We start from the raw sequence: 12,810 nt of genomic DNA, 5'->3' as shown, positions 1-12,810 counted from the left end.
AGACTAACATGGCTGCTACTCTGAAACCTGTTACAATGGCAGTGTCTTTTCCACAATCTACAACATAAAATATGTAGCTGTATTTTCATTAGCTTAAGCAGATTAAGTCACTGATTAATGACAAACGTACATATGCAGCAGTCCTCCTTCATTTCTTTTTCAAGGTCAAAGTCCACATTAAAGGCCAGGTCCTGCTCCCACTCAACAGAATAGCAAAACTTAACTTGACTTCAATGGACACAGGACCAGATGCTAAGCGCTAGAATCACAAAGGGACTTCGGTGTTGCAACACTCAGGCCTGGTCTACACTGCTACTCTGAAATCGCAGGTGTCGATGTAAGATATGCAATTTCAGCTACAGGAATACCAAAGCTGAAGTCGAAGTATCTTATTCCGACTTACCTCCCGTCCTCACAGCGCAGGATCGACGTCCACGGCTCCCCCGTCGATTCCACTACCGCCACTTGCTCCAGTGGAGTTCCGGAGTCGACGGGGAGCATGTTCGGGGATCAATATATCGCGTCTAGATGAGACGCGATATATTGATCCCTGATAAATCGATCATGGTTCAGCTATTTTTTATTTTCCTGTACAATTCACTGTCACATTTCTATTTTAAAACATTATCTGCCAGAAACCTCAAACTGTGCCTTGCAATCCACATAAGTCAAATTCAATGGAGAAAACTTTGGTAAATTGTTGGGGCATTTTTCCATATGGATGATCTTTATTAGAGTTCACAAACCACTTCTATAAAGGAGAGCACCTTCCAGAGACACAGGACACAAGTAAGAGCTGAAATGCTCATTGAATTGCAGTGATAACAGCTGAAAGAGTTTTTTTTCTCCTTTTATGATTTTTCTAGTTTGCTTGCCACTTCTATTAGCTCTGTCATTTTGTGAAATTAAACTAAGACATATGCATAAGCAGACTTGACAGCAAAATCTTCATGGCAATGAATTTCAATGAAGCAGTTTTTTTCCAGCCCTGAACACTTCATTAGCAGTCTAAATATCTTACTGATGCAGCTGAGAAATCCCATTATAATAAAATACATTCTACTTCAAGGCAGCATCCAGTATGATAATCAGGAGGAATAATATCACATTCTACTCAAAATCATGTTTGTATATTAATGCTCTGGAATTTCAGTAAAGAGATCAAATATTATTTGAGAGCTTCTAATGTGTTCTTCTGTATTTCTCTGTTGCTCAGGCATTTCTGAGTATTTCTTTTTAACTTATTCTTCAGGAAGCTGTTCCATCAAATTACATCTGACAATTAAATATGAACAAGTGGATATTTTAATATGAAAAATAAGCTGTGACTTAGGAAGGTACACTTTGTAAATGAAAAAAGGGAAATAGATTATTTGTTAATCAGAAATCAGAGGGAATCCTAGTCACTTTCTATAATCTGAATGATTTACATGGAATAATCTATTTTTTGTAAAATATCACAAAATATGGCTTTGAAAAATCTCCTTATAAGGCACAACTGAGTTCTTTTTTGTTAAGTTCCCACACTTCCTTTTTATATTTTTTGGTTTATGAACCAACGAGAATGTTCTTATCTGACGTGCAGTTATGAAATGTTTTCACAGTGATTCAAAGTTTCTAAAAAGTTAGTTTTCTGATATTTCTTCTGAACTTTATCCATTCTTTTAAAGGTGTTTGTATGACTCACTTGATAACACCTTCTTCCCTAGCCAGCAGTCTGTGGATTTGTCTCTCAGATAAGGAGTTTCGCTCATTCCCTGTTTTAGGGGTTACTGCCCTCCTAGGAGATGATATCCTTAGAAGAAACCCTCCACTGAGGTTCCTTTTGTTCTTCACTGATTTGCTGCCACATTTCGGAGTTAAAGATCCCATGGCAGCTCTTGAAAGGACTCATAAATAACTCTGGTGTCCTAGCCAACTTCCCACTTCCAGTATAATCAAATCCAATATCCTCCAGGCTGGGTGTGAGCTGCTGTTCAGATCACAGGGCTGCTCTGCTTGCCTACAAACCCAGGACCTGCCTGAGTTGAGCTTGGCACAGAACCTTGGAAGAAAGCCAGAGGCTGGACACTCCCCCACTCACCAGGACTGTGGGAGGCTGATTGGGTCCCCAGTGTAAGTCACAACAGCCTCAGGGCTACTTGAAATTACACTGGGCCTCAGGGGGCTGTTACACCACCAGATATCCTCAGAGCACAGCAGTGCTCTGGCTACAGCCTAACATACCTAGTTTTAAAGTTGAAACACAATGTTCTTTCCCCTGAAGGACCTCCTCATAGACTGAGGCCCCCTGCACAGCTGAGGAACTTTGAGAGGCCTTCTGCCTATCTGAATGGCTCCATTAGCAGGATCAAGTGTATTATACTCACTTTTTATTGATAGCAACTGGTCAGAGAGGAAAGCCCCCTGTAATGAGGGCCGTATTCTCTGAATTGACTGTGGATCTTCAGGATCTGCTACAGCCACAGGCCAGGCCCCCGTCCTCATTCACCCAAACGGCTCTTCACTAAGGGGTTGTTTGGAAGGGATTGCCATGAGTTCAAATTCAGTGTTCTGAATTCCAGTGGGTTTATGTGTGGGGAAGTAGCTATCATGCAGCCCCATCTCTTGGAGTCCACGTTCATCTTCACCCTTTTTCTGTCTCAGAAGCTCAGCAAATGAGTTGCAAAAATTGGCAATTACCCTACTATTTCTCTATACCAATGTTTCCCAAACTTGGGATGCTGCTTGTGTAGGGAAAGCCCCTGGTGGGCCGGGCCGGTGTGTTTACCTGCCACATCCGCAGGTCCGGCCAATTGCAGCTCCCGCTGAGGGACAGCAGCTCCCATTGGCCCGGAGCAGCGAACCGCAGCCAGTGGGAGCCACAATCAGTCGAACCTGCGGACGTGGCAGGTAAACAAACCGGTCCGGCCTGCCAGGGGCTTTCCCTACACAAGTGGCGACCCAAGTTTGGGAACTACTGCTCTATACAATCCACAACCACACCACCGCCGGTCATGTTGTCTATCCAGTTTTTCTGGCCCTAGCTATTTCTTAGGCTTGGACTCCATCTGCTGCATGCTGCTAGGGAAGCTTGTTGATATTCAAGAACATTTGGTTTGGTTCCTACCTCTTTCACCCACTTCTTATCCCCTAATGTTTCACTTGAATTTAGCCCATGATGTAAGTGACTAACCTGGAAGACCATGCTCAGTTTCTATTTGATTCTTATTAAGCAATAACTCCTGTTGAGTTCAATGGAAGCTTTGTCTGAGTAAGGACTGCAGGGTATAGCCTACAATGAAAGTGGTATTTCTGGCATGCTTCCAGCTTTGCATTAACATTTAAATAAGACCAACCTTTGCATCAGCTGGAAGATGCCTTAATAACTCTGAATTTTGTAATTACTATTCATTGTTATGGGCCAGGTTATTCTATTGGGAATGTGACGTTAAAAGGAGCACCTGTTTGAAGGCAGATTTTGGTCTTAGACTAAAGAGATTTGCCTAACGTTATAGTGGAAAGTCCACAGCATATTATAATTGTATGTTTCATTTCCTGGATTCTTAATACATTTTAGGAGGATTCTATGACAGTTCTCCTAAAATGCATTTTTGAAATAGCCGCTCCTTCAAAGTTACCCATTTTAACATCAAAGTTTTATGCAAATATATTGTTTCTGTTGCCTTATTCCCCCAGCCCAAAGCCTGAAATCCGTAATAATTGAAAAGATGGAGGACAATTCACTCACACAGAGAGAATTTCAAGGGACAGAATGCAGTTGTTCTAAACCTTTACTCCAGGATAAATGGAGTTTGCCTGGCTAAGGATTGCATGATTTTATCTGTAAGCCAATAGACTGTAGTTTGCTGTAATAAAATAAAACTTAAAGGTAACATGGGAAAACTCCCTAACAGTAAGACCAGTAGGACGGTGGAACAGACAGCCTAGGGAGCTTGGGGAAGCTCATTCACTTGAGGTTTCAAAAGAAGGCTGGAGAGCCAACTCTCTTGGATGGCTTAGACCAGTGGTGGGCAACCTGTGGCCTGTGGGCGTCCCTCACCTCCCATTGGCTGGGAACGGTGAACCACAGCCACTGGGAGCAGTGGGCGGCTCTGCCTGCAGACGGTCAATGTAAACAAATCGTCTCATGACCTGCCAGCGGGTTACCCTGACGGGCCGCAGGTTGCCTACCACTAGTTTAGAGATAACAAAGTCCTGCATCTTGGCAGGGGGTTAGACTAGATGACACTTGCAGTCCCTTCTAACCCTATAGTTCTATGTTAGTATAAGATTGAAATGTCAGGTTTCAGAGGGATAGACGTTTTAGTCTGTATCAGTAAAAACAACGAGGAGTCCTTATGGCACCTTAGAGACTAACAAATTTATCTGGGTATAAGCTTTTGTGGGGTATAACCCACTTCATCGGATGGATGGAGTGGAAAATACAGTAAGCATGTATAAATATACAGCACGTGAAAAGATGGAAGTTGCCTTTCCAAGTGGAGGGTCAGTGCAGACTTCCTTAAATACAGACATTGGATTACGCCTCTTTTGTATCATGTGCTTTAAGTCTTCCTTGTCTTATCTCTGTCCGTAGCATTCATTCTTCTGGTATGATTGATGGAAATAATGTAGTGATAGGATAGCAAAAGGCAGCCCCATGTTTCTTCCATGCTGTGTGCCCACCACTGGTAAACTGTGTTTATGAAGTCCTGTGTATGCTTTATTTTACTTAGACTTTAAGGCGAGATTTTCAAAAGGACTTGACTCCCTTAGACGCTTTTGAAAATCGTACCCTTAAAATATATATTAAAAATATTATAGATAAATAGCTGTAGTGGATATGGCTAGTCTCTCCTTCAGACATTTTGGATTTTGTGGGCGGAAAAATGTTAGGGAAAGAAAATATCTAACCACTGTTTGTGTCAGTGACTGTGGGCAGGTAGGGTGAACATTTCTGGGCCTTACTAAGGCAGCAGAACTTTTAGAACCATTGCCTGGTTTCAAGAGAGACGCAGTGGTGCTGGAACAATTTGTATAGTCGGGGTACTGAGAGCCATTCAACCAAACTGCAAGCTACTGCACCCCCGCCACCCGTAGTTCCAGCACCTATGGAGATACGTAACCAGTGCAAAACTATAAGAGCAGTATACAGTTACAGGCTACTGTAGTGGAGGGATTTCATTTCAATAGCTTCCTCTAATCTGTAGACCTGATTCTCCTTTCAACCAGTGCAACTCTATTGACTGGAATGGAGTTACTCCTGATTGACATCAGCGTATGCGTCAGTTCAGTCGGGCCTTATACTCCTAAATGCAGCTTTGCAATAATAATGTGTTAGGCTAAAACATGATCTAATTATTCAGTTATTCATACTGATGCATGGTGTGAGAATCCATAGAGGGCCACTTTCTGATTATTCAAGTTTGGTAGCCTGGTATATCCATACAACTCTTCCCAGACTCTTTATTATGTGTTCGTCATGGAGAAAGAGAACACTGTCTCTGTGACGTCATCTCAGAATTGCCACACAATTCCCAAGGCGGTGTGTTTGCTAGAGCATAAACTCAGCAAAGGAAAGCTGAACATGTGGACGTGAAGATCTCTTGACTGATTTTTCCCTTTGTGGATCTAGATTGGAGGCTGGTTTATAAACATAATAATTAATGATTGGTTAAAGAAATAAAAACAGGCACTTTGATGCGCAGAGATTTCTTGGGACTTGTGAGATATCGCCTTTTTTCAGTCCTGGGACTCACCTGAGCACACAGAGTTTAGTCAGGCGCAATAAGTTGTGGGATTTGTGCTATGCTTTGTGAAATATTTGGAGGATATCCTGAAGATGCCTACAGAAGCCCTTGGAGACTAATCTCTTGCTAGCAAATGAGAGATGAAAAAAGCCAATTAAGAGTTGGTGTGAAGGAAGAATTATAAGAAAACGACATAGCTAAGAAGAAAAAAGTTACCAGCCACTTCCATGAAGACCGTAGGTGTATTAATATGCTTTGCAATATTTTTAGTGGTGAACTATTCCTGCATGTCTTTATGTATAGTAGTAATATGATACCTGGAACTTAGGTAGCTCCAAAGAGTAGTGATGAACCTAATTAGTCTGTTTTTCAAATGAAGGTAGAGGTGCAAACTAGAGTTGGGCCCAAAGTGAAGCCTTAAATCTGAATCACTTCACGTCCTTGCGTCCATGGTTTTAGTTCCAGATAAGATTCAAAACCAGAATGGCCTTTTTTTCCCCCTAGTGGTTTTCTTTTCCTTTCAGGTTCAGCCCAAATATCAAAATAGCAAATTTTGCAGAACTCTCACAAGAATTACTGATTTGGCACGATTTCTGAGATGTTAGAAATCTCATTCAATCTGGTCCTGTGTGAGAGATCCCATCATTTTGGGCTGGAATCGCACAAGGGCAGCTCATGATATAAGGGGCTGTATCTGAACTCAAACCTGTATCCTAACCGAAAACGTAAACATTTTTAACCAGAACCAGATATAAACACCACCTCTTCAGCAGGCCAGAGGTCCCTAAACATTGGCAGTCAAGCTGGGGGTGAGATGGTTTCTTTCTGAAGCTCAGCTGCTGCTTTGGGAAACATTAAGTTTCTTATCTTGTGCCACTCAGCAGTGCCTGAGAAGCAGATGAGCTGATTTGGAATTTAAACTTACCGGGTAATTAAAAAGCTGACTGGGACACTATTTGAGGACTCCAAATTCAGTTTCTTAAGTAGGTGGAAAAGTTTAAAGTAACCTGGGCAGAACCTGCAAATTTTAGCTGTCCTTGCATTTAAAGTCACCTTCTATGGGCCATCTTAATTATCACTTCAAAAAGTTTTTTTTCCTCCTGCTAACGATAGCTCATCTCAATTGATTAGATAGACTCTGCTGGTGGTGGCATACTTCCTTCTTTTTGTTCTCTGTATATGTAATAATATCTGTCTGTGTGTGTGTTCCATTCTATCTCTCATCCGAAGAAGTGAGCTTCAGCTCACACTCAAAAAAAAATAAATAATTCTTTTAGTAGTTAGGTAGTAAAGTTTTTGTTTTTTTTTTTAGGATACAGACTAACTGAAAAAACTGAAAAACTTTAAAGTCTTCAGTATTTTTTAATTTAAAAAAAACAAACCTGTCAGTTTAAAATAGGTATTTTTACTCTTGTTCCTTGATCAGTTTTTCCTTCACCTACTCTCTATAAAGGGCATGTAGACTTCATTGTTTTCCCCTGGTAATAAAATCCTAGTTCATGTACTTTTGAAAGCTGAGTCAGAGCTGAGATGTCTCCAGAATGGCCAAATTAGCCAAACAAAATATGGTTTTGGACAAATGAGGGCCCGACTTTCAAAATGCAGGAAAGTGTGTCCAGTTGCATGCTGAATTCACCAATGAAATGATTGCAACTGCACATGCAGTTCATATACATACACACCTGCTCAATTACACATCGACGTTGTCATGATCAAGCACAAACAGCTGTGTGTGCAGTCACAGTAATTGTGCGTCAGATCCATAGTCTAACATGGAATGATTTCCATCCTGTGCACTTCACTGATCTTCTTGTTTCCATGCTACAGCTACGGGAAATAGAAGAGGAGGAGGAACTGGAAGAACTAGGTCAGGGTGTGAACAAAGCCAGGCAGGCAAATCGTACAGTACTGAAAAAACATTCTTTTTATGATGGTGGGCAAGAAAAAAATGGGATCCTACCATGGAACACTGCAGAGGAGACAAGGGAATGGTCAAGAAAAAATGAGGTACTACATACTATGCTTCTTATTTTACAAGCGTGACTCCCTTCCAGTCCATCCAGCCTACAGCAGTTAGAACACTGTTCTTCACCCAACAATCAGACCACATCACTCCTCTGGCCCCCTGTAGCAGACCACTGCTCACTGGCACGGCGCCTCCTGCTGGTTGCCTCGGGAATTAGCTCAATTCCAGCACTCAGAGCGCCCCCTGTTGGCCGGTGTCTCGCCTGCCTCTGGCCCCCCGTGTCCCTCCCAGACCCCTTTGCCCCTTACCTTGGGGTTCTGCCCCCAGCAGTCCCCATACTCTGGGTCTCCCCTCCCAGGGGAACCCCGTCCCCCTATGCCCACCTTGCCTCAGTGCCTACTGCCAGTCGTCATCTAGCCCCCTCTCACTGGGGCAAACTGCAGTCTGTAATGGCCACTCATCACTGGCAAGGGGGTAGGACATGCTGCCTCTGCCTATTCCCGGGCGACATCTCTTCCGCCCCGGCACCTCTTAGGCCTTAAACAAGGCCTCAGCCTGGGGAGCTGCCAGGCTGGAACTTCCCAGCTCCTCTTGCCTTTCCCCAGCACAGCTCTGCCTCAGGTACCCTCTGTTCCCAGACAGCTAGACCCTTCTCCCGCCAAGGCTGGAGAGAGACTCTGACCCAGCTCCTTGCTTAGCCCTTTTATCAGGGCCTGCTGTGGCCTGATTAGGTGTGGCCACAGCTGTGCCCTCTTCCCCAGTCAGCCTCCCCTTTCTCCCAGGAGCGGGGTGACTGCCCCGCTACCCTTCATTTCTATCAAGTTTAACATTCCAGGTCCCGCACAATTTCACCCTTTTTGGTTTTCAGCCACATCCTCCTTACCTTTCTTCTCTGCCTTAGTTGCCAGCTTCAGCATCCAATGTTGTTTCCTTCTCCTATTCCCTGTTAGTTCACTGGGATTAGGGAGTCATTCCATGCATTTAGAAAGCATGGAAGAAAATAACTAACTCCAACCCTATCTTCATTCAGATCTCTTTTAAAGACTTATTTCTTGCATGAAGCCCATAAAAACTAGCAACAACAGTCATGCCCCTTTAAAAAAAAAATTGTCCTTGTTGAACCTCATCAGATTTCTTTTGGCCCAATTCTCCAATTTGTCTAGGTCACTCTGGACCCTATCCCTACCCTCCAGCATATCTACCTCTCCCCGCAGCTTAGTGTCATCTGCAAACTTGCTGAGGGTGCAATTCATGCCTTCATCCAGATCATTAATTAAGATGTTGAACAAAACCGGCCCCAGGACCGACCCCTGGGGCACTCCGCTTGGTACCGGCTGTCAACTAGACATCGAGCCATTGATCACTACCTAGTGAGCCTGATGATCTAGCCAGTCTACAGCCAGTCATATCTCTGTATATGATCGATGATGAATTCAGCCATACATAGATAATTATAGATGATAGCTATAGATGGTAGATTATGCCAGTTGTAATTAATAAGGTCTCACCTGTGCTTACAAACCTGTCAGTTTATTGATCATGCATATATTTCTTTCAGTCAGTGCAACAGAGTTTGGAGGGAAACCTTGAAACCATATTGCCATTTTACCGTTCAGAAGCCTCCAACTTCTTTCTGTTGTTAATTGAAGACAGTGCTGAGGACTTTGATACTGAGCTCTCGCTTTTCAATGAACTGTCAATCTCAAGCGACTTGGTTTCCTCTCCTCAATATTTACCGTATTACAGAACACATGAGGAATTTTTTATCAACCCAGTGTCACTGGACACATTACTTATCAGAACAGAAGTGGAAGAAGGTGACATAAGAAGAGAAAAAAGAGAAGGAAGTGGTGGCTGCAAAGTTAATACTGTAAGAGAAGATGAGACCCTGAGCAACTTAGTTATTTCCACTGGATATTTTCCATATTATAGGTCATATGAAGAGCACTTTGGCAGTCCAGTGTTACATGATGGCTTAAGCACTACCGCAGAGGGAAAAGAGGCTAACAGAGAGAGCAATGGAAAAAGAGGAGATGTCTGTGAGGGTGCTGTTGGTTGCAGTGATAAAGTAAGTTGCAAGTGAAATAGTGAGGGGTAGAGAGGGGTGCAGAGGGTGTATTCTTGAATCATTGCTCATGAGACAGGAGTGCCAGGGTAGTCCAGCTACTGTGCCACCACTTGACAGGGGTTCAGGGCATGTCTCCCCCACAAAGGGCCACTTCTGTTGGTCTGTGTCATGTCATTTGATTATTAATCATGTTTATTCTGGTAGTTCTGAAAGGCCAACAAAGAACGGGATCCCTTTGTGCTAGGCACTGTACAATCAAAGCAATAGACAGTCCCAGAAGAATGTACAGTCCAGCCAGGATGGGATAACACACAAGCACAGTGAACAATGAGACAGTGGCAAGCGTCATGTTAGTTCCACACCTTTTCTGGGTGGGTTTACTCAGTGGGGATAAGCTGAACGGAAAGCAAAGTGAAGGGCAGGGACATGAGGGGGGCAGATCAGGGAAGAATATGGTACGAGGGCAGGTGTGGAGCAAAGCTGAGGTGAATCCAGCTAGTCGGAGCAGAAGCAGACAAAGCAGGGACTGCTACACGGGGGAGAAAGGAGTAAAATGGGGCCCAGCCAGGGTCACCTGGGCCCAGAACTATGCAGAGGAGACCCCGCCCCGCCACCACCACCACACACCTACGAACTCACTATGAGGGCACTAGGACTCAGGAGGTGCCAGGGTCTCACACTGCCTCTGGTGAAACTTGCATTGCAACGGTGCTAGACTCAGTGTGTTTGTGCCCCCGGAGTCCAAGTACTGTTATTGTACCTGGTCCCTGCACAATGGCATGCAAACGTGGAAGGCTCCTTATGCCCTCTCCCCTTCTTGCACCCTTCATCCGGGCTGAGCACAATGAAACCCAGGATGTTTCAGGCTAATGCTTCCCTCCAAACACACAGACATTTCTAGAGATAAATGCCTTCAGTGCCAGCACATTAATGAATGGGGCTCTGCAAGTGTGCGTAGGGAGGTAGCAATCCATTAGGGGAAGAACTGGGGACAACAGCTCTTGTGTGATATGTCCCCCAGAAAACACCTGCAACGTCCAGCAGGAAATCCCATCTACTCCTGCTCTGCCCATCCAGCACTTGCAGAGTTGTAAATTGTCCAGTCATGGGACAGGAACCACTGGCAGCACAATGTCCTGTGGAGTTCCCCCGCAGTGGCTGTCTTTCGGTATGCAGGACTTTCTCACAGATCTCATGAGATACATGCAGTTGGGTGTCTCCACCCCATTAGGCCCTGAGAGCTCCATTGTGAGCCACAATCCTTTCCCTTCTGAATGTCCTGGGGAATTATAATTTGCCAACCACAGATAATGGACCAAATTCACCCCTAATGTAAGAAGGCACAACGCCAAGGGTGAAATCACCCCAAACTCCCATTCCTGTTTCATAGTTACAGACCTTAGATCTTGATCATCCATATGCTTCTTTCAGAGCATCCCAAAAAGTTATGAGACAGAGAAGGAAGCAATCTCTTCCATGCCTAGTGCTGAACCCTCTGGCTCCCTTCTATTAACTGACAGCATCACTGAAAACTGTGGTTCTGAGATCTCGCTCCTCAATGGACTATCAAGGCTGAATCAACCTTTTTCTCCCACTGGATACTTTCCATATTACAGAACATATGGAGAACTCATCCCAGCCTCACACGATGGGTCCTCTACCAGCTCTACTGAAGTTAGGGTTGAAGTTGGCTCTGAAACAGCAGAAAAAGGAAAAAGCAGGTGGGATTTCAGTGGTAGCTGTGCAGTGTGCTGAAAACAAAAGATAAATGTCTGCCATCAGCAGCAGCAAGTGATCCAATTCAGGGGCCGGGCAGAAGTCCCAGGGGAAGTTCTTAAAAGTTCTGTCAAAGATGCCAGCCCAGTGAAAATCAACATTAATAAAAAAACAAACTCCTGAACTATAGATGAGAAACAAATATTATTTTTAAAGATCTGTAGAGGAAGCAGAGGGAGAGAAATTGTAACTAACATGCCTGCATTTTGAGAAATCAGAGGAATTTGATCAAGAACTAGGAACTATTGAGGAGGAGGAGGAAGATTAAAGCTCTGCTCTCTGCTGCTAATCCCAAAATAACTGAAGATCAACTCAGAACCTCAGATTGCTGAGAAGAAAGTCTTGGGTCAGTTTTTGGCAAGATTTGAATCTAAGAACTGTCAACCCACCAATTAGAACAAACCTACATTGCTACCAGTAGTTGAAACAGAGTTCCTCTCCCTCTGTCAAGCGCTCAGTCCCTGGAAAGCAGAGTGGTTAGATATTTACAAAGTAAAAGTGACAACTCAGCACCACGGGAGATGAATGACCCAGTGGGTACAGAACAAGCCTCCTGAGAATCTCTAATTACAAAAGAGGAAATAGAGTGAATCCACCAATAGCACTTGGGATTTCTCAAGTCAGTCAACGGCTCACTTGGAAGATATTGTTTCAGTTCTCATCAATGTACTGACCTACCACTTTCATTGTGATCTGAGCTTTATGTGTTTAGTATCCCTGTTCAAGAAGAGACTTTCATTCACCTGAGCTTTCCCCTTTCCAGACCTAGTGGAGATCTGGCATGTTATGGATGTGACATATTTGATCGTTGGTCAAGGTACTTGACACCCAACCAGTCAATTTCATGAGTGATGTTAGCAGCAGCAAAAGAGACTATGATAATACTCAATGCCAGGAGAAGAATGAAGACATGGGCCCACTGGAGATGGTGAAACGGAAAGAATAAGCTTTTCACCCAGGATATGTGGAGGATTTCACTTGCACTAAGAGAAGAAACATAATTGCCAGTAATAACAGTTAAATAGACTTTCCCTGTCCGCCACTAGGAGCCTCTCCTTGTATAAACAGCATCTGTTATGTTTTGTTCTTTCACTGAAGCCACATACAGAAGAAAGCATTTCACACTAAAATCTTTGTAAATAAAACTTCATTTGAATATGTCAATCAATTCTGTAGCCTTGTTCACCTGCTTAATCTGTCACAAAATAATTCTTGATTACCCTAAAACATGTAAACACAGACATCTATAATAAATTTTGAATCTGGAA

General features: G+C 43.6%; 1 protein-coding gene and 1 long non-coding RNA gene across 2 annotated transcripts in view; one reads left to right on the top strand and one right to left on the bottom strand.

Annotated features, from left to right (window-relative positions):
- Positions 1-12,810, bottom strand: part of LOC120369987 — a 129,172-nt gene that overhangs the window by 10,222 nt on the left and 106,140 nt on the right. The window lies entirely within an intron of this gene.
- On the top strand, positions 5,532-12,706 carry LOC120369983. The gene is made up of 4 exons (XM_039483921.1): positions 5,532-5,968; positions 7,560-7,739; positions 9,257-9,766; positions 11,198-12,706. The coding sequence occupies exons 1-4, from the start codon at positions 5,960-5,962 to the stop codon at positions 11,519-11,521; spliced, it is 1,023 nt and encodes a 340-aa protein (XP_039339855.1). The 5' UTR covers positions 5,532-5,959; the 3' UTR covers positions 11,522-12,706.

This window comes from Mauremys reevesii, linkage group 8 (genome assembly GCF_016161935.1).
Source record: "Mauremys reevesii isolate NIE-2019 linkage group 8, ASM1616193v1, whole genome shotgun sequence".
Lineage (NCBI taxonomy): Eukaryota > Metazoa > Chordata > Testudines > Geoemydidae > Mauremys > Mauremys reevesii.
This window is presented reverse-complemented; position numbering and strand designations above follow the sequence as displayed.

Excerpts from the sequence above, each read along its gene's own strand:
- LOC120369983 (XM_039483921.1), top strand. Across the intron at positions 7,740-9,256 it reads AATGGTCAAGAAAAAATGAG|TCAGTGCAACAGAGTTTGGA; the intron begins GTACTACATACT and ends TATTTCTTTCAG. Across the intron at positions 9,767-11,197 it reads CTGTTGGTTGCAGTGATAAA|AGCATCCCAAAAAGTTATGA; the intron begins GTAAGTTGCAAG and ends TGCTTCTTTCAG.